Source organism: Ambystoma mexicanum, chromosome 11 (genome assembly GCF_040938575.1).
Source record: "Ambystoma mexicanum isolate Mex_15411 chromosome 11, UKY_AmexF1_1, whole genome shotgun sequence".
NCBI lineage: Eukaryota > Metazoa > Chordata > Amphibia > Caudata > Ambystomatidae > Ambystoma > Ambystoma mexicanum.
This window is the reverse complement of record NC_090934.1, coordinates 988305321-988327887: the sequence shown is the minus strand read 5'-3', so window position 1 is coordinate 988327887 and position 22567 is coordinate 988305321. Positions and strand designations below refer to the sequence as shown.

Sequence of the window (22567 nt, the reverse complement as noted above, 5' to 3'; positions counted from 1 at the left end):
CTCCGGAGACCCCCAGTCGGCCCATAGAGCCGAGGTTTGCTCCGAAGTACTTTAAGACGAGATAGCTGCACCTTTGAGATGGATGGGGGTGCAGCTTTATTACTACAACACCAATCAATAAGGACAACTCAATGGTTTGGCAAAGGGAGTCTGTTTAATGACAAGTACAAAAAACAGGGAGTCCTTCTCGCTTTAACTCCAATGAACTTCATACAAGCGGTGACATTTATACTCAAAACTCGTCATAATTGACATATAACACTCAAAAGTTAATATGCAATTCTATTGGTTAGGAAAAGGTAAGTTTAATACAGGTGCTATATCTGTATATGGTAGCGGAGTGAGGGTATTGGGTAAACACTGTCAGGTGGGCGCCTAAGCCCTTCCTTCAAAATGACTACTGTAGACGTCACTAAAAGTATGACGTCCCATTGGTTATGCTAACTATAGGACCCTAGATTATTTGGTCCATTGTGATTGGGTTGGGACCTACCCCATGCATACATTTCCACTTTGCTTAGCAGCACGCAGAATGGTCAGCCAGGTGCAGGGTGCCCCTAGTTACCCGGCCTGCCTCCAATTAAGGTTACACTGAATCATCGCTTCAGCAGCTATGTGTCAATTATTTCAATATGGTTGGCCTCGAAACTGCATCTTCTGTCTGGAAAAGTTCTGATATCTCTGCCTGGGTGGATGCCATGCGTAGGTGTGAACCTGTGCTCCTTCTCGCTTGGCTGGTCACGTGATTCCCACACTGTGAATTTGTCTAGTTTCTCTCAATTTGTGCATTTGATTCTTATTTAGCTCGCCACCTGCCTATGCCTCCTTATCTCGACCTTTTAGAGTCAGGATATTCTGTTCTTAAGTTTCAGTTATATGTAGCTACTGTTTGTTCCTTCTTTTGTTATGACCTTGGCTCTCCTGGCACGAGTTGCATCTGCCGAGTTTCGATTCAGCTGCCTCTTCTCGTCTTGCTAGAATACGAATCTCTGCTCATGCGGCCTTTAGTAACCTGGGTTGATTCTGCTTTTCGTGCAAAGTGGAATCGCACTTATAATACTGTGCTTCGTTTTGAGGTAGATTATGTATAATGGCGCTTGCCATACTATTCTTCTACTTAGCATAGCAAGCCGTATTGTTTTCTTAGCCTTCTTGGGGTTCCAGGCATATATACAGGTGTTATCTTGTTGAATATTTTCATCCTGTTTACAGCTTAAGCTTCTTGGTATTTCAACATTGTTCTCCCTTTTAGGTTCACAATATCCTTATTCATGGAGTTTCGTCTATTTGTGTCATTGTCGGGTCGTTATTTCTTCTATCTGTACGCCTGTCCAGGTCTTCATCCGTCTTCCATTAAGACCTTTTTGGTTTCTTCCGGGACTGTACTTAGGCGATCTTCATTTCGTCTCATTTGCTGGTAGGGTTTTCTTGATGGATACCTTACTGTCCATGGTTGTCTGGGTGTCGGTACTTCAATAGGTGTTGCTTTTCTGATAGGTACTGGGCAGAGCCCTACTGCGGCTCTCTGCTGATTTATTTTCTCATCATACGTCACATATCTTGGTGTGAACGTTCCTGGTACTTCTAAATGAGCAACTGGAGTGCAGGCTCTATTCGGGAACTCCTACACACTATTAAGACTGGGCCTGAAATACCCATGGGAAGAGGGGAACGTACCACATGCGTTAGGAGGCAGACACTGTAAACCAGAAAGAGAAAATGACTAGAGACTATTTAATGTTAATATTATATTATCTTAACATGCTGGATTATGGCCCTCATTACGACCCTGGCGGAGAACCATGGTGCAATTTGCACCATGGTCCATGGCGCTAAGCTGCCAACTCCGCCATGGTGGTTGGCGGACTTACCGCCCCATTCCGACCTTGGCGGGGCGGTAAGTCCCCAATCCCCATTTACCCTTCCCCATTCCCATTTTTGCCCCATAGGGTATAATGGGAGTGGGGAAGGCGTTAATTACGCCACCGTAAATTACGGTGGCGTAATTAACAACAAGTCCCGTAGCGCCATGGATTTTTCTGCCTGCAAAAAGCAGGCGTAAAAATCACCATGGCGCTACGGGAACTCGTACTCAGGCGGAAAGGGGCGCCATGGTTTACGCCGGCGTAAACCCCTTTCCGCCAGGGTCGTAATGAGGGCCTATGTGTTTTATATGTTTTATGTCATTTTATGCATTTAATGATATGTGAAGGTATGTGTGATTTTATGACTTGTTTGTCGAAATAAAGCTTATGAACTGAACTAGTGCTATGTGGGTGCTCCCAGCCTATATAAATAACTAAGATGGTCGTCCATCGTCAGGAAGTCCTAAAATGAAAAATGTCAGCTGTCCAAGAACTAATGCTAAATTACCCTAGCACTATTCTAACAAACTAAGGTCAGGAGAATGTCTCCCTTCTCCTGATTGTCTTTTCTCACAATGTTTCTGCTTTGCTTCAGACGCCTCCTCAGGGGAAGTGACGCCGTACACAACATAATCAAATTCTTCAAATCCTCTGTGCCATTCCTGCATAGGGTACAAGTAGGTGAAGCGTCAGTGTCCCTTCTATGCATCAACTACTCTGCTATAGGCAGGATCCCAAATCAAAATTTCACATACATGGACCTTTCGAGCTTGGGGCTGATAAGATCCAAGTAAGCCTCAAACCTCTCCTCCATCTTGTTTGCAAGATAACATGCTAGGTATTCGGAAGATGTAGCTTTAGCCAAAGTATCCTGCTGCATCAGAGCCAATAGCCACCAAGACCCAAATCCATTAAGCTCCGCTTTACCTGGACTACCCACTTCAAATTTGTACCCCCTTGCTGGGATAACACATCCTGCAATGCTTCTCTGTATTTGAGTACATTTTTGTTAGACCAAACAGGACCCAGTAAAGAACTGGGCGCAGTTGACAGACAGACTCTATTCCCTGCCTGCCCATCTAAAGACGCACTGGCAGGCTCGAGGAGCAGATAGGCAATCCCAGTAACTTCTTCAGATACTTGTTTTCACTGACTGCAAGGGTTTGTATGTTCGTCTGCCCCCACAGCTCTGCTCCGTACATCGCAGCCTGCCGTGCCTGAGCAGTATATGCTTTAAGAGAAACATGCATGGCCCCATTTCCATGCTCTGCGGTGAACCTGACAAGTGCCCCGCTGTACCTTGCAGTGTCAACTTGATCTTCTTGAGCTGCATTGCCCAGCCACTGCTTGCCATTAGTCTTATCACAAGATAGTCAAATGTGGCAACCCGTTCAATCACCCCTTCATCCAGGCCCAAATTCAGTCCCTTTTGCTTCCTACTGCCATTAATATTGAAAACCATGGATTTGTCTGCCCAACATGCAATGGCAAGCAATTCCTTTTACAAAATGCAGTGAATATGTCCAACTGTTTATGGACGCCTGCGGGTGTCAAAGATAGCAAAACTGCATCATCAAAATACAGCAGGGCTGGTATCCTTTCCCTTGCCAATGTCGGTGCATCCGTCTGAACTACCAATATTTCATTAATCATGCCATTAATAAACAAACAGAAGAGCTTGGGAGCAAGGACACATCCCTGACAGACACACTTAATTATTCTAATACTATTGGATGTTCTCCCATCAGTGCCCAAACTTACTACTGCAGTATTGCCAGTAACTAGGTTCTGTATTGCAGTCAGCAAGGGACCCGGGATACCCTGCTTCCTCAATGTCTCCCAGCTATGCTCCCTAGGCACAGTGTCAAAGGCGGTGCGCAGATCCACGAAGACTGCATACACACTAACTATTCTCAAGACTGCATACTTGTCACACATCAACCTTAGTAGAAGACTTTGGCCGACTGTGCTCAGTCCTTCTGAGAACCCCACCAGGCGATTATTAATTATTATACCACTACTAGCCCAGTTATCTAAGTATGATAGCAAAGCCCTGGCAATATGTGTCCCCCCTGCATCCAGAAGTGAAATGGGCCTGTATTTCAAGGGGTCATCTCTAGGGCCTTTTTTTCATAAATTGGGACCAACTCTGCTATTCTCCTGGACTCTGGAACTGCATTTATGCCCAGGATAACATTAAACAACCTGTTTAAATATGGCACTGAGACTGCAATATCACTCCTATAAAAGTCAAGGGGTACCCTATCTGGACCAGGTGCTTTACCCAGCTTCTGGCACAAAAAGGCTTTCCCCACCTCATCACATGTTCAACTCAGAGGAGGGTAATTTGTAACAACTCTGCCCATGGTGCACCTCTCACCAGGGCTAGTCTTACCAGACGTGGCCCCTTTCGCCCCATAAAGACTGCTGCAGTGTTCAACACAAGCTTGCTCTGTGATGCAGACTTGCAGCATATTAGGTCCTTTTCACTTCCCCACCCCCAATAGCAATAGGGAAAGTTAGGCCTTTTTTATCACATAATAAACAAATTAGTGGCAATGTCATGCAACATCTGCATCCTTATTCCGACCCACCACAATACCTAAAGTGATCATCTATATGGCTGATTGTCTCCAGAAATAGAAATATGCCTTGGACTCCTTTGGACTCAGAAATTTTAATTTTATGCCAAGTTCAGCAGGTCTGGCAAATTCTGTAACTGTAGCAGAGAGTGGGGCATCTGCACTTGTTTTATGTCATGGTGCCCTAACTTCATTCCTAGTTGGCTGAGGATTAAGGAAGTTACAGACCTGGTCCACAGCAATGATGTCCAGCTCAACCCAAAGCCCTTAAAGGATTTGGCATTTTACCAAATTCCAGTTCACTCAACTCATCATCATCATCATCATCACCATCATGTTTATTTCGGAAATGTACAAAGCTTTCCATAAAACCAATACAATAAAAAGAGGATAAAATGCATAACAATATAGATGCTAGATATATCCATCCCCATATCATGAAATCCAAAACAACCATACAAAAAACACATTTCATGACATATTCCTGAGCAAACACTTTCTAATATAAAGTGCTTTTTATAGGTAGGATAGAAGAGTCCACCCAACACATGGAGAGTCGGTCCTCAATAGAAAAATCAGAGCTGGGCGATATTGAACAAAACCTAGTTCACGCGACACAGGGTGTAACAAAGAGCCTCTCACTCTCTCATAAGATGGCCAGAAAAATATCAAGTTGGCCAGATCCGCATAGGCAGCATCGTACAACGCACAGGTCTGATTACCAATCTCCACAGACAATGCTGCCACCACCACCAGTAATAAGACACAATCGAACCTACCCCCGGTTATAATGACTCGCTCCAACAGTGACTCGGCCAACATTAAATGCTTCTGAATGACAAAGGACATGATCCTCATTAGCCCTCTGTTCTTAGGTTTCATGAGCTCCAGGCTCTCTCTCCTTGCCCCTATGTAATCATGAAAACAGCTGGTCAGTAATCTTATCTCCCCTCGAGATATACAATTAAGAGGTGGGTACAATTGTGTAATTTTGAGTTCCATTATTTGTTTCTTAATGTGCCTCAACCTTACCACCAATGTCTTTGGCAATCATGAAGTTAATCAACTCGTGGGTAAGGACAGCTTTTTCATTGCAGCATAGCCTGAGCCATTGAAAAACGGGCTGCAGTGAGATCAGATCCTCAATTAATTTACAGCCCAATTCTAGGTGTACCCCAATGTTTGGAGCAGAGGATGACAGGCCCAGGATGCTTTTAAATAAATGATTCTCACCTACTTGAATTGAATTAACATTAGAATACCCCCATAACTCCATCCCAAATCTAGCGACAGAGGCTGCCTTGCCATTGTACACTTTAAACAACAGGTCAATTGGTTTGGCTTTAAACAGGCCCAATGACCTGGTGACACCGCCCAATGCCTGCTTTAAATAAGACACCTGTTTGCTCAAATGCGGGTTCGGGCCAAAATTGGAAGGGAACCTGACTCCCAGGTAGTAAAAGTTATCGACCCTTGGGATCAAAGCGCCTTTGCAGTACATTGCCATGAATTTCACTCTACACCTCCCTTTGTGGTCCTCAACTCAGATTGTGGATTAAGAAAAGCTTTGACACTGACAAAATAGCTTGTTTCAAGATACCTGGAGTCCAAGTAACCTCTCAAGGGTAAAGACTGGATAATAGAGACGGGAAGACTAGCCACCATGGAGCATGGGGAATCGGGAGACCTTCAAAAGAATATGTGACAAATTCCCAGATGCGTAGGAAGAACGAATAGTGGATGCAATTTCTGCTCTTTTTGCCCACCTTTTTATGTATAGTCCTCGTTTCCATACTAACTTCTTTCCTTTTGTTTCCTGCAATAGTGAGGGAAATATGTTAAGATTTGTTGATAACCATCATGTTGCCTTATCAACTCAATGCTACTTGCTCTTTGAGAACCGTTTGGTTATGTTTTAGAAGATTTTGTAATGCTGTTGCGTCCATGGTCTGTTGTTAATGATGATTTGTTTATGCTCTTGTGCTTAACAGTAGTTCATTAACTTCACATTATTCCACCCCACTTCCAGAATTGTAACAAGAGGAAATATGCAGTTGGTAATGTACTTCAGGGGAAGAGAACCTTTCTCTCTCCGGATGTTTTGACCTACAACTAGGACTGGGTGTTATGGACCAAAAGTCATACCTCAATATTTTTTGGTTGAATTGTGATATACAATATATATCTCATTATTGTTTATGTGGGTTAAATGCTCAGTTGTCAGCCGCCAACTACATATGAGATGTCACAAACACCTTTATTTATAAAACACTGATCCAAATAAAGTGCAAATGCAAGGTTCCTCTTCCTGTTTGAGAATACACACAGCTGTGTAAATATCAAAATGTAAATAAAAAATGGTAGTTTAGGTAATAATGTATATATATATATGTATATATCTCTATGTTGATGATATTGTCTCATCCTATATCGATTTTGAAATTAAATCGATATATCTCCAAAACTCGATATATCGGCCAGCCCTACCTACAACTCCCATCTGAACTTCGCCATATAGTCAAAAGTGAGGAGTCACTGGATCCAAAAGCGAACACCTCTAGAGGATCACAGGCTGCTTACTCCTGACGTACTTAATGAAAAATGTATTTGGAAAATCAATAATGGCTTTCTCTTTACTTCTTGAACATGGAACAACGTAGAAGAGTCCACGAGAAATACCCGATCTATTGCCTTATTCACCACTCTCCTGCTCTCCTCAATGCCATCAGCTAATTTCTTTGTACCTCGATCTGCCCTATTTACACCCCCTCTGTAATCTCCATTGTTACTGCTACATTACTGCTACATTATTGATTGCTAAAGTGTTCCATATTAAATACTCTGAGGGTCATGGAAAGATGGTCAGATCATGTTGCTAACGTGTAATAAATATGTGTTTATTAAACATATTTATTACATAGTTTTCACTGACAAAAAATGCCACTCTATATGTAGGTCTATTTCTAAATGTGATTGCTTGGCTGAATAGCTGAGGTATAGCCTATATCCTACTGTATACATCCGGGGTGTCCAACTCTAGGCCCCCAGGGCTGCAAACCTGACAGTTTTCAGGATATGCCTGATTAGTTTTCATGATATTAAATAGCATACATTTTGAATTGTTATATGAAAATGTATCTCATGAAGATTAATGAGGGATAGCCTGAACATCTGACATGTTTTCTGCCCCTTGTTGCCTGCAGTTGGACAACCCTAGTATACATAGTCAATGAATCGATTACCTCTGACTTTCATATTGTGTAATACGTGATATATTTTCATGCTTCACAGATCCTTCAATGCCAGAGTTCCTGAGCTTGAAAAATGTGCAGAAAAACAGCATCTCCCTTGAGTGGACGCCTCCTGCAAATATGACTGGTGCAGATTTCACTTACAACATCACATACAGTAGTTCACAGGGAGCATGGAGTGTCACAAACAGCACTGCCTATGCCAACCTTGTGAGCCTAGTACCTGGAACAAACTACACAATAAGCGTTGTGACAGTCGCTGGTGGTAATTATACCAGTTTGCCTGCTATCATATCTTCGTACACAAGTAAGTTGAGTTTGTATTTTGTATACTGTGTTAATGAATGCCCTACACTGATTTTCTTGTTTTCTGACATGTACCAGCAAATATGAACTCAGTATTTCCAAAACCCTAAGGTGATCTTGTGAATTCACAATAAGCTAAACGTAATAGTGCAAGAGCTGTTCACTACGTCCACTGCTTCTCTTCAAGCGTTAACATGAGGGAGGTATTAAAAGGAGCTATGATGATAACAGGACTGCCCCAGTTCTTTTGCTACAGATGCTCCCTGTGATCTGATGGGTGGTGCCATAAGCACCCCTCAATGTTCCCAATGTGATGTGTTTTGCCTAACTACAAATCATTGATGCTTTTAAGCTGAAACTAAAACTGGTAAAATGAAGATGTTCTGCTTTTTATGAAATAGTGGGGACAACCCTTGTTCACAAGCTTTTGACAGAAAGGTGGATTCAAATGCCTCAATATTTTGCAAATGGTTAAATGTGAATGCCCCTTTGCCTGCAAAAATTGCTAAAACATAGAAAAGGGAAGCTTTTCACTTCCATTGTTGTTGTTTTTTGTCCAAATATTGGCTTTGCAGTGGTACGTTTTCTGGGTATATTTTCCTTAAACAAATTGTGACTTGACCGTCTCACTCTTAACCTCGAAACATTGAAATGGTTATTCATTACCAAGAAAAGTCTGACCTTGAACTATAATGTTAAGGATATCAGCCTTACTTCTTCAGCATCATTTGTTGCGAGAGTTGGCCGTGAAATAAATATGAAATATTGCAGAAAAAAGATCAAACAACTGTGTGAATTAAGGCACAACACAGACCCGTCTAGTCGGTTCTCTCTGTGATCCAAGAAGAAAAAATGCCCTACACGAGAATTGGATACGATAAGATCCATAATAATGTAAAACATATATCAAAGATTACAAAAGAATTGAAATATTCTGTATTAGTAGCCGGCAGGGGCCATGGTCTTGGCCTCCCAGCCAATGAGGATGCTCAGAACAGGGGCTTTACCACACAGTAAATCCCCAGCTGCCATCCCCCCCTGCCGAATAGTGAGGTAAGTTCTCCCCCATGGCCCACATCCCCATTCCCCCTTTTCCACACATTTTGCCCCTTCATATCCCCACCCCATTTACCGTCCACTTCCATGTCCCTCGCCGGAGCCGGGACCAGTAGTGTCCCGATGCACGACTTGCCACCATGAAAAGGGAGAAGGGACTACATATAGTTCCTTCTCCCACGATCCATGGTGGCCATATTTTCTTTTTTTTTAAAGTTGAGAAACGGATTACATGCCCTTTCTCAACTTAAAAAACCTCCACTATTCGTATCCCAGTACAACGTTCCGGAACTCCAATAGCAATATTACCCTTGCAGGGGGGGGCATTACCTGGTCCGGCAATGCCCCCCCTTCTCTGGTGATATTGCTTAAATGCATAACAGTGCGGTTACTATTATCGGACCTTAAAAGGTGGCATTTTTAAAATGTGCCCACTCGTCAAGAATAAAAACATAGAATTTCTATGTGGCAAAAAATATGTCTATACTTCGTCATTTCGTCAGCTGTAAAACTACAGTCAATGTTCCTACAAGTGAATGTTCAATGTTCATACAAGTGAATGTACTTGTAACTAATTGAATGTTGGTAGCTCAATCGGTCCTCTCTGAAAAATCATCTTCGGGTGAGGAAGAATTGTTCGCTTCAGTAGACTTTCGCTTCATGTTAGCAGGAGAGACCCCTAATCTGAAACTCAAACAGATAAGTGTCATGGGCATTGATGATTCGAAAACTCTGCTTTTATGACAAAAAATGGCAAATATTTTCATTTGAAATAATGAGGGTATGTTCTCCTTGCATGTAATATTAATTGTGTCTATTGACTGTGTTTACACGTTGAGTGTTCACAAGGACCGCCCTTCTTCCTACAGTCTCCTCCTCATCTACTTCCCTTCTTTCTCAAAGCATATTTCCTTCAGCATGCATTTGTTTGCTAACAAAACACATTGCAATTTATTTTTCAAACTTTTCATCTAACTAATGTGGCACATACGTTTTCACACAATATGAATATGTTATGTTACTTGATATTTGTATAGCACCTTATGCATCATTGGTATGACCTCAAAGCGGTGGTAGGTTCAACGCCCTCGTGAACCTCAGTTCAATTCAGTTGAGAGAGAGCGAGTCGTAAAGTATGTGGGCACACCAGGTATGTGTGCAGCTGGTGTGGTTGTTGCATGATAGCTGCTTCTTAGCGGTAGGTGTGGTGCTGAGGAAATCAATTGGATGTGTTCAGTCTGGAGGGTGGACACCCAGAATGAGTTCTGGATGTGTTAGGCCTGAGGAGACGCCTAAGCTAGCCGGTATGTGCTCCGCTAGCTGTGTTTTATTAGGATGATGAGGAGTTCATGAGGCCATGTTATTATGAGACCAGCTAGACCGAATGTGTCATAGTATAGTTGTGTTCTAGCTGATTGATGGTGTATAAAGGAGAGTAAGCGTAGTAGTGTAATATGGTGGTTATCAGTAAAGCGCCTGCAACCAAGCACGAGAGCAGGACAGGGGGCGTACATAGCGGCTTAGATATATAAAGCAACAGGATGGATAGAGGTAAACATGTGATACAGCTAACATGGTGATACAGGTACATAGCATATACATAGCATATATAGGAGATACAGAGATGTACAGAGATATATCCACTCCATCCACTCTGTCCTTTCCATCCATTCCATCCACTCCGTCCTTTCCATCCATTCCATCCACCTTTTCCATCTGTTCCATCCGTTCTATCTTTTCCATCCGCTCCATCCACTCCATCCTCATGGAGAACGGGTGTTGTCTCTATCCGCACCATAGATAAAGATATTAGTGACACTTTCTAGATTCAACTTTAACACAGTGGGGCTATTAGGCATATTTTCTAGATTCAAATTCAACACAGTGATGCTATTAGGCACCATGAATGATGTTGGGAATACCTTCTAAGTTCAACTTTAAAACAGTGACGCAATTAGGGCACACTAAGTGATGTTGGGAATGCATTCTAAGTTCAAGGATGGAGCAATGCCCGGTGAACACCACTTAACATGTGCTATTTTGACCCTTTACCAACAAATTAAACACAATGGCCCAGCCAAGGTGAAGTGGCCAACGGTGGCAAATGTGGAAACAGGCCTTCAGCCCTCCGCTCTGTAAACTCTCCGGTCTCTCTTACATAATTTTATTTACTTAGATTTGGGATTGCACTGGCTCATGACAGGATTCTCATAATACATGTAGTTAATTACAGGCGCACTGGGAGAATTTGCTTCCCATCTGTTGAGAGGGCCTGGGAAAAACCCAAAATTGCACAGAGGATCAGGAGTCAGAAAATAAACGAACTAAATAACGGAAGTAGAAAAGGTGAGAGGCAAACCCCAGCTCTATTAACATCCAAAAAAGCAGGGACAGCAGATAATCAAAAAGGTTGCAGCTCCCAGAGCTTCCATACAAAACAACATCTTTTAAGGTGATCAATCATCATAACCGGCGTCACACTACAATCTTGGTTGCTAACACCTATGGGGTGAAGGGATTGGTCAGCAAGGATAACTATATATATGTTATATAGGGGTTAAACTTTTAATTGGATAACGCTTGCCTGGTGCCTCCTCCTGAGACCACCTCTAAATTGATAACAGTAAAAAGGCATCATCTCTACGATAAACTATTGGTTGGAATAATATGTAAGGGCGGCCTAACATTGGGGGTTTGTATTGGTTGGCTTTCTACTGACCAACTTTTGGCACCTGACAGGTCATCAAGACATAAGCCAGACAGGACTAGGGGGAGAGGGGTCCACAGACTGCTTTCCTTTCAATTAAAAAAGATACCAACTCGTATTGCTCGGCCAAGAGCCATTGTGTTTCCTCTGCAGTTGGCCTTGTGCAGCATCTTGTGTCTGGGAATATGCGTGAGGAGTGAGGCAGGTGTCCTATCTGTGTCCATTACTAAAAAAAAAACAGTGTTCTTCAATTATGGGTCATGTGTGGTGAGACCATGTTTGGAATTATTTCACCCTGCATTTGTTGGGATTTTAGCTAATATTAGTAGGAATGTTATGGTTTTCTCTACCTGTGCGGACTCTCTTGATCCATTCCCCATGAAGTATTTGGGTTTATAATTATCCTGCACCTGGATTACAAAGGCTAGTTGTTCTAATTAATCTAATAATTTATGGCTTGTGTCTTGGGAATTGTTATCTCATGCTCTCGCTGAGACGTTCGGAACCTCCTTCATTTCTTAGTAACCTTGGCTTCGTCTGCAAAGCTACCATATGAGCTTCTGCACAGATCTGTATTTCAGTAAATCTAGCATTTTGAGCTCTCGTGAAACCTTGAGTCCTTTCGTTTACTTAGAGGTGTACTGCGGCTTCCATTTTGGAAAGGATGGCAGCCTGTTACTGTTGTTTTTCTATGTTACTGAGCTATATATGCGTGTCATTCATGTTGCGTTCAGCTTACATATTGCATATGTTAGTATTCTTCATGTCTTTATGGATGCCATGTTAATATTCTTCATGTGTAAATGCATATTCGAACTTCTGTTACTTTCTTCATGTGATGTCACAATTTTAGCTTACTTTTACCTGTTCCATTTTAAGTTTAAATTGTGTTCATCTCTTGCTGTACCTGCTTAGGATATGGGCTGTATGGTTGTCTTAGTGAGTAACATTTCTCACCTGGGCGGTATTGGATCAGGGGAGGGGCTGTAGCTACGCACAACATATTCATCTGTCTCTCAACAAAACATTTTGATATATTGACATCAGTGTGCTCTCCATGTGTGAGTTTATGCACCCTGATGAGGTTAATTTTTTTAATATGTCACTAGCAACCAATACATTTTGTTTTTGCACATTTTAATACACTTCCTTGCTCTTTTCTCCCCTTGAAGAGCTTGCTCACCATCTCATCGTTCCAGCACTCTGACATTACTATGCATGTGCATGCAGGTTTCAGCATAGAGATGGGCGGCGGCTCTCGCTCTCCACAAGGGATGGAGATTAGTTGTATCTGATTCTTTCAATATATGTGCCTCCACTTAAGGTTTCAATTCTTAAGCACATAGTGATTCTTTCTCTCAAAGACACCTCTCTCTTTTTTTATAAAGAAAATGCATTCACATTTCCTACAATGGAATTCATGCAATATTGTTAGTTATTTAAATTGGCATTATTTTAATTCACTTGTGTCATCTATCTCACCTTTATATTCCAAAGAGCCCTGATGATCGCAAATAAATAGGTATATGTGTTTAAATAGCATACTATATCCGATTGGAATAAACAGCTACAAGAATTAAATATTTGTGCCTATCACAAGGAAGGGAATACATATTTTATTTAACTGAATGGACTCATTGCCAGCACCTATCCTTGCTTTAGTTACAATCACTTGTAAGGTGCAGTGACACGTATACCAGTGCTGCCATTATATTATATGCATCCACAACTATGTTGTGCTTGTATGAGCTCCCACTGCAGTTTAGAAACATATACTCTTGTGTTATGTGCACATTTCATTCATGACATCCAGTATTCACTAAGATATAATCCAACATGCATTCTTTACTCCAGGCATCATACAAACTGCTAGAAAGGGTCAACAATTTGGTTATTGACCAAAACACAAAGTGTTCTTAATTTGTAGGCCTATGCGCTCGACACTTATGGCTAGTCCTTCTTCTTTCGCTCCAGACAGTATACAGAGCAGTATCTAGTGTAGTTTACTTCGGTACTGCCTGATCCATATGCACCACATACTGCCTGATCCATATGCACCACATGCACATGCCTATATTTTGTTGGTCTAGTTATGCACCCCCTGAACAGGTCAATCAGTTTCCCAAGTTGCATTTACCACTAGGCGTATTTTGTTAGCCATGTCTTCAACAGCTGGTGAGGTCAGGCAGACCAGGATAAAGCATGTGGGATTTGCTGCCACACAGATTTGCCTTCACAGGTTGGAGCCTGGCCTGGGTAGCCATGTGTGTTGCAAGCCCCAGACGATCTGCGATGAATGCTCCATTTTCACCCTCCAGTGCAACTGCAGAATTACTGCCCAATCGCCCCTCTTTTTATTGCTGGTGCCTTGTCTTCAACTTCCTGGGGAGTCAGAGAGGGTGAAAAGAGGATTTGCCACCCTGTGTGCCTCCCATAGTGGCTCAGCAGTCAATAATTGACTTCTGTGTTGCTAGACGAGGGACAGGTGATGGGAAGTGCAGAAAGTAAATACATCTCTTGGAGAGCTGCGCTTGATTGCTGTTTGCAAAACATCCTCTCTGGGATGCCAAACCAGGAATGGCAGGAGGTGCCTGTGGGTTCCCAGGGAGTTGCCAGGCATATCCTGGTGACCCCAAATGACGTCCTTGATAAATCTGTGATATCTATTATGATTTGGGTCTCAATGCTCCACCAATTTAGAGATTATTAAGACATCTGACATTTTCCTCCTTAGGGCCTGAACGGATACCACTTGGGAATATTACTGTCATAAACAATCACTCAACAAGTTCCCTGCAGATCAGCTGGAACCAACCCCCTGGAATCGTGGAACTATACACTATCGCCATTCAAGGAGCCGTCAACCAAACCAAGAACAGCACAACTGCGCAGCCTGTTACTTTCACAAGCTTGCTCCCTGGTAGGGAATACACTGTCACAATCACAACAGCTAGCGGCCCTTACAATGAGACATCAGATCCAGTGACGGGAGTAACATGTAAGTGTATATGTTACAGTGTACAGATTTATTGTTGAAAGTGTCAAAAGAGCCACAATACATAAGGCAGAAAATAATGTTTTACTTCATGGTGAATTTTACCTGCACTTTTATGAGGTTTGAACAATAGCTTTACATTGCCTGTGAAGGCATATTACGTATATCTTATCTGGAAGTGAATATGTACGCTACATGTATGTACAGCAGCGGTATGTATATTCCATGTCCATTTGGTTTTAATCCCTTACCGCTATCATGGACCTTAGAAGTAACGTATATTTAAAAAACTGCCCTAAATTCCTAATGAGGCCGTTTGTGTCATCTGGATTCTCCTTTACATGCGTTTAAATTAAAACTAATTCTGAAAAACATATGCGTTGTGGTGGGAAGCTGGCTAACCCCTTACACTGGCAAAACATAGGCGCGCTCGACTTTCCCCAAATGTGCCCTGCAGGAAAGTCAAGCTTTTGCTGGCCGGTCTGACCTGCCTCTTGGGACTCCAGGGACATTTCCCAAGTGTGTAACCCTGCCTCAGATTGCAAAGCAGAGTTGGAAGCCTGCCATCTCGTTGCCTGTGAAGACTCACGAGAGGAGCTTGGCAGCCACTCACAGTCCCTGGTCCATGCAAAAACAGACTTGAGGACCTTTAAAAGTCAACGCTTTTTCCATGCTTCCTTTGTGGGCTATATTGGGCTGTTACTATAGGAGTGAACAGGACATGCTCACAGGCTGGGGTTTTTGAAAGATATGTGCAGTTCTTTTGACGAGTTTAGAATAGATTAGGAGTTTTTGGAAGAGTTTGTTTGTGGTGTTATTTTGTGTTTCTTGACCCTTGACTGACCTATCCCCTTGTGTCTGCTTGGGTTTGTGCTTTTGGCCCCCTCTCCATTATTCTCTTTTACACTTACTCCCTTTGAGAAAAATGCATTAAGGCAGTTCCTCTTCTACTGTGCCCTGCTCTCGGTGTGCCACCCGAGGAGATTGCAAAGCTGGCTGCAGTTTACGCGTGTGGTTTGGGATCACACTGTATGATATCGTAATGTATTGCACAGCGTGTGAGATGAGATGTGAGAGACGAGAGGTATCAGACTAGAAGGAGAAAGACGCTGCGAGGACCCGTGTGGAGGTATGGGTGAGGACTGGTTCAGGTGCGCAAAGAAAGGCAGGTGAGGAAAGGCACTGGGCTTGGCGGGTCAGGTCCGAACACTGAAATAATGGACCTGACTGACTGAGCCTTTACAAATACATCATTAAGAAACCCAGTGCCTAATCCTACACAAGTAAAGATTACACTGCTACTATTCACCTCGCTCTCCTTGGAAACCTTTAATTTGAACAGACTTGAATGGATTTCCGTGGCGTTCACTGGAGTATTATTTAGCATAATAGAGCTATTGTTGCCATGCTACATAGGGGAAGCAAAATCTTAATTAAGCAATATGCCCTGAGCGGCGGGGGCTTTACCGACTCAGGTAATGCCCCAGGGCCCATAGTTAAAGGCCCAGAGCGAAGCGAGCGGGGCATATAGTTATTAGTACCCCGGCCCGCAAAAATTGTGTGACCGGGGCACTAAAAGCTTTATTTCTTTCCCGAAACGCTGTGGCGTTTTGGAAAAAATAAAAAAAAAGACGTCAAAGAAAATGGCCACCATGGAAAGGGAAAAAAGAGACAGTTTTCCCTTTCCATGGCAGCCATCGGGACGGACGTGCTGGAAACAGAAGTGTTTCCAGCGCGTCCGCTCCTGAAAAAAAAGAAGGTAAGTGGGGTTGGGAGGGCAGAAGGGAGGGAAAAAAAAAAAAAAAAAAAACAACGTACCTCGGTCCCCAGCGGGATGATGATGGTATTTCTCCAGCCGTGTGGGGCTCCAAGCAGGGATGGCCCTGCTAGGAGTCTTCACACGGCTGGAGCCTTTCATCGTCCCCCGCCGGGGACCAAGGCATAGAAGGTGAGTGGGGTGAGGAGGGCAGGGAGGTGGGAGGAGGGAGGGAAGGAAGAAAAAAAAAAGCCTTACCTCTGTCCCGGCGGGGGGAGAAGGTGGCCTCTCAGCCTTGAGGAGGCTTGGAGCAGGGATGGCCCGCTTCGAGCATCCTCATTGGCTGAAAGGCTGCCACGCCCCCCCGCTGGGGACAAAGGCCGTGGAATCCCAACGGAGGGATTCCCGGCCTGGTAACGACTCGGCGAGGGCCAATCAGAATGGCTCTTTCATTCTGATTGCACCCTCGCCGCGTACCTATAAATATAATGGAACAGATTCTCAAATCTTTTTTTTGGCCCAAGTGCTTTGGTACACTAGTGCATATTTTAATTTTCACAAAAAAAAGGTGTATCCAAATCCACAAAGGACATCAAAATGTATTCATCTTAGAAACCCACACTCGTATGCATTTTTTACACAGTACGCCTTTCTGCACATTTTATAGTTGAACCCTGAATTCACAAATGTGTTGCACTTTAAATTTTGCTGAAAACGAAGGCATTTCCCTGTGCCTGTTTGGAACAAGCGAAAGGGGAATCATATTGCATGACAGGGTTTTTCTTGCCCATGCCATGCATTTCTTATTTAAGTGTAAAAGCAGCAATATGAACTGCTTCTGTTCCACTTTGATTTCTATCCCTGAAACAGGCATAGACATCTTTTATCTTTTTCTCTATGAAATTTGCTCCCAGCCCCACGTGATTGCTGAGAGCCAATCGCACATTGTATGCATCTTTGCTCTGTTCTTGTTCCCATCAATGAAAAAAAAACAGGTCACCTTTGACAATTAGGTGAGCTGCACTTTCCTGCAATCAGCGCACATGACAAAAGTGCATTCTCTTTTTCCATTTGTAACCATTTTTTTTATTATCTACTTCAATATCTTAAAGGTAAAAGTATCACAGTCCATGATAAAGGAATGGGCACTTAATGTTCTATAAATATAGAAACTTTAATTAAGCACACCATGTACAATAATAGCTAAATAGAGAACACTACAAAACTCCACCCCTGTAGAACGAACACAGAATATGCAAGATAGCAAGATGCATCACTCTGGGTAGTGAGACGGGGTAAAAGAGGCAACAAAAAATACAATGTTCAAAAAGGATATGTTCTTGAGTTGCAAAATGGAATTAATGTGACCCAGCCAGTCTCTAGAGCTCCGAATGGACTGGGGGACAGTTGTCAGGCACTGATACCTTTTGCAATGTCTTGGCGGTCATTAAACAATGGTGAACCAGGCTTCTCAGCACTGTTCGGGAGTCCTAATCAGCTCTAGATGTGATAGTCACAACCATCCAGCAGCAAGCAGAAGTTAATGCAGCATCGAACTCAAAGAAGTCTGCAATTCGAAGCAGCTCAAGCGATGCGGATCATGGATGCCAACAGGTACGGTTCGACAGTCGAGGATCGATGGTGGACAGGCTGGTGAAGAGATGCGCAGTTGAGGCGGCTTGTTGTGAGCCAAAGGATGTAGTTCAGGAAGACCACCAAATGGAGGTTTGATCATTGACTCGATCTGTGATGAAGGGCCTGGTGGTTCAAACAGCATTTCAAACAATGCAAATGAAGCAGTACTTCTTGGTCTGAGCAGAGACAACAATGCTCTTCAGCTGGCGCTGTGCTGCAGTGAACTTGTTCGAGTGGGCAGACTCTGGTTTGAAAGCCGATGTGTGCCAAAGGCAGCTCCTGAGGGTCCTGTTGTTTTGAACTGGGTTGAACACACTCAAATCACAGCTTGCAGTGTTTAGACAGGATAATTGCAAGAATCCTGGTTGTCTTGGCCGTGGGGATCTGTGAGTGTCATCCCAGCGTCTCATGGACAGGATGAGTCCTTTTCTCAGGTCCCCACACACGGGTTAGGCTGGCACACACCTTCAGAGGTCCTTCAGCATGGTGGGATTACGGGCAGCAGTTTAGCTGGTAGAGAGCAGGTCATGATCCAGCAGCAGATTCATCCCCATTGGTCCAAGGGATGGATAGGGGGTAGAGCTTTCCTCTGCCTTGGACCACCTCCCTTCACCTCACAACTGTAAGACTTTGGAAAGGATTTCTCTCCCAGCAAGGTTCAACAAAATCTTCCTGAATGTTTGGTGATTGGTCAAAAGCAAGCCTGAATTAAGTGTACCATCCCTGATCTTAAAACAAGTATATTTTGTCATCTGACATCACACCCAAAGTGCTTTGTGCTACAGGAAGTGGAGGGGACAGGAAGGAAAGCTAGAGATAGAGAGACACATGATGGTCGAGCCTTCCCTTTTCAGTTGAATCAAAGGCCGTTTGGTATGCAGCACCCTAGTGTGAGGCTACTCATGTTTGCCAGTGGGTGTGCCCTTTGATTGCTATTCCCAGGACAGCTTCTTGTGGAGTGGCTGTCTTTCTGGGTAGGGTTTTATCTGCCATCCCAAAAGAGCACAGAGAGGCAACAGCCAAGGCTACAGTCTTGCAGTCTGCAGTAGGGCAGCATGTCTGTGGCAAATACGCATAACCCTTACACAGCTGAGCTGGGCTCACAGGAATGACACATATTTGATATCAAATTGATGTGGCTGAGATAAGTTTGAGAGATGCTGACCACCATACCCCAAACTCAGGTATGGCATATATTTCCATGTTAGTGTGCCACCAGGACAACATCCTCTTAATGATGTGTTTTTTCAAACAAGGGTGCATATCCTAAATGCAGCATGTGACCTGCAGAGTCTTGACTATCACTACAGCTGTCAGGTGGGCACATGTGTCTTCTGGACCTGCTCTCTTCCACTAGCAGAGCAGGTGCTGCGGATCAGGTCTACATTATGCTTTTGCCATGGAGCTTTTTAAAAGGGAATCTGATTAGATTATCCTTTCTAAAATGGGATTACTCACATCATTGTATTAATTAAAATCCAAAAAGGCAGTGCTTCTACACCCTTGCCAGGTTGCAATTCCTCACACGCCCCTGCCAAAACATTGTGACTAATTTATTTATTTGTTTCTAAAAATCACAGGGAAAGCAATACATTATTTTCACTAAAATGCATACAGAATTTACCATTAATAACAGAGTGTAGGACATGGATGCTTTACAATGGAGTTTGAGAATGTAACTTGAAGACCAGAACAGCATGGTGGAGTAATTGCTGAATTAAGGATGGCGGGGTGATGGAAAAGTGCTGTAGGGTTGTCAGTGTAGGGTAGGTTGAGGGGGAAACCAGGATGATGCAGCAGCTTAGAGGGCTAGGAAACAGGTTGGTTCTCTAGAAAGGAGGGCTTTGAGGTTGGATTTAAAAAGTGGTAGAGTTGGAGTAGTATGGAGAAGGAGAGGAAGTAGGGGAGTTGGAATAGAGAGAGCCGAAATGAGAAGGAGCCCAGGGTACTACAGTGCTGGCAAGAAGGTGAACTGTGAATGGTCTTAGCGAGTGAGGACGAGAGTAGAGAGTAAGAGGAGCAGGTAGTTAGGGTGGGCGGGTCCATGGATAGTTTTGAAGATGATGAGAAGTTTATACTTAGCCCTTTGTTTCATAGACAGCCAGACAATCTGGCGATGGACAGAGGAGGTAGAGGTAAAGCGAGAATGGTTGAAAAGTGTGCAGACTGCAAAGTTGAGGACTTTGTCCACAGGTGAAAAAGCAAAGTTGGGAAGGTCATAGAGGAGACTGGCACAGTAATGAGATCTAGAAACGACTAAGAGGCGATTGGCTGTTTAGCAGTATTGAAAGATGACAGATGTTTTCTGATATTGAGGAGGTTGAGTCTGGCTGCAGTGTCAGATTTGGAGGTGAAGAACAAGAGGTTGTGTGATGGATCAACGATGACACCAATGTTATGAGCGGAAGCAGAGTAAGGAATGTAGTCAGGAGAGAAGAGAAGAGAAGAGAAGAGAAGAGAAGAGAAGAGAAGAGAAGAGAAGAGAAGAGAAGAGAAGAGAAGAGAAGAGAAGAGAGGAAAAGACAGCCTGTTTGGCTGGGAAGTAGAGAACTTCAGTCTTAGTGGAACTGAGCACCCAATGAGTGTTACACCACCCAATATTTGGTGGCAGAGAGACAGTTTAAAATGTTTTAAAACAGCTTGTCGAATAAGGAGCATAGCTCGTCCTCAAGGCAAAAGTAGCTACGAAGGCCAGGCTGCCAAATGATATTACTGTTGCCGGCACTTGGTCCCGTGGGTTTATCACGGGATTAGCAGTGGTGGTAGGCTGTGTAAATTCCCATTTCATTGGGGATTATTTGCAGAATTAGCACATGCAGAATTACCAGGTGGTAATGCCGCCAATTCCTGGTGGTAAAGTGGAGGCAGATCTTCCACTTTACCTCCAAAAATCAGCCTTATTACCACCCAGTAAATCCACTGGTGTTAATACCAAAATGTTATAGTTTGGCGGTGCCGGAAAAATGCAGGTACCGGAATTGCCTCCACTTTTTCCCCTCACAGCCAAACTTGTAATGAGGCACGTTGGCTGTACTGTTTGAAGTAAATAGGTAAAATAGGAAATGTCCTCATTAGTAATGCCCTTACAATGTTTGGTGGCTTTACGTTATGGTAGTATTTATTCATCATAGTCCTGCTGTTTGATGGTTTTGTTGTTTAGCATGCTTATTTTCTTTCTCTTCAACTCGTACATTGCATGACCCCTGCGGGCTTTCTTCATGAGCTACTGCCTTTCCTTTGGTGTGTGCCTACCTTCTTGATGCCCCTTCTTATGCCACTTGCATACACGAGACGCATGAGCAGCACTGGTAGTTCCTAGACCCATGACCTATAGGAAGATACATGACAAATGTCTCCTGGGAATCTGTGTGCTGCTGCAGGACAATGGAGCAATTGAAAATCAATGACGTAAAATCAGTATATCATAAAAACAGCTCACTCAACTAATGTAAATGTGCCCTTAAATGTAAAAGGACTACAGCAATGCTCAATGCACACTCAAATGCATCTGTACAACCACAAACAATATGGGAGGGTTCTGGGTGGGGATGATCTGAGTGCAAAGACCACACAAGTGAGACAGGTGCAGCAATAGGGGAACTCTTAGAAGGTTGTCAAGTTCCGGGGAATAGCTGCCCTTGACATATCCATGAATCCTGAATAGAGAGAGCCAAGAACATGCTCTAGTGCAGGTAATATTGCTTTGTAGAATATTGGCTGCTCGCCCCACTACTTGGAGCAGTCCAGGAGGTATGGGGCATGACATCAATTGCTCCTGGAGACTTGCTTCATAGCAAAGAAGATTACTTAATTCAGATGTTAGTGGTGGCGGTTGAGTTCCACTCCTGCCATTCATCTAATTTTCCTGATCTAATCAGTTGTATCCATATGAATTGGAGGGCAGAAACGGGTAGGAAATAATCAACCCTATTTCTACACAAATACCCTCCAAGGAAATCCTATATAATATTATAATATTATGGGGACAATAGGCTTTCGCACATGCCCTTACTTGCTGGTAGGTATGGCCTTCAAACTAGCATCTGAAAACCAATTGAACAGAATCCAAGCTGTTCGGACATGGGACAACCTGAGGCTGAAAGACACTATAGACTCTTGTGAGGCAGCTAGGCCTTGTGCACTCATGGAAATTAACACACCCTTTGGGAGGGAGTATGCTGTCCACTGCACTTCACCAGACAGCTCATCCCATATCAATTACATTTGCCTATGAAGGAATTGAAAGGATGGCATAACCAAAGTAGATGTTGGCAATATTCAACTATCCAGCCAAGCTCTGGTGCCGACATAACTAAAGTGGATATTTTCAATGTTAGTTTTTCTGACCATGCTCTTGTCTAGGTCACAATTTAAGTGGATCTGAAAAAGTATAGATCAACTAAGCGTGGACTTA

General features: G+C 43.3%; 1 protein-coding gene across 1 annotated transcript in view; it reads left to right on the top strand.

Annotated features, from left to right (window-relative positions):
- The window catches only part of LOC138505095 (receptor-type tyrosine-protein phosphatase beta-like), a 221127-nt gene that overhangs the window by 109504 nt on the left and 89056 nt on the right, over window positions 1–22567 (top strand). Inside the window, exons 4-5 of the mRNA XM_069625409.1 lie at window positions 7739–8005; window positions 14502–14765. Of these exons, the coding sequence (XP_069481510.1) occupies window positions 7739–8005; window positions 14502–14765 (531 nt within the window). The remainder of the gene's footprint in view (window positions 1–7738; window positions 8006–14501; window positions 14766–22567) is intronic.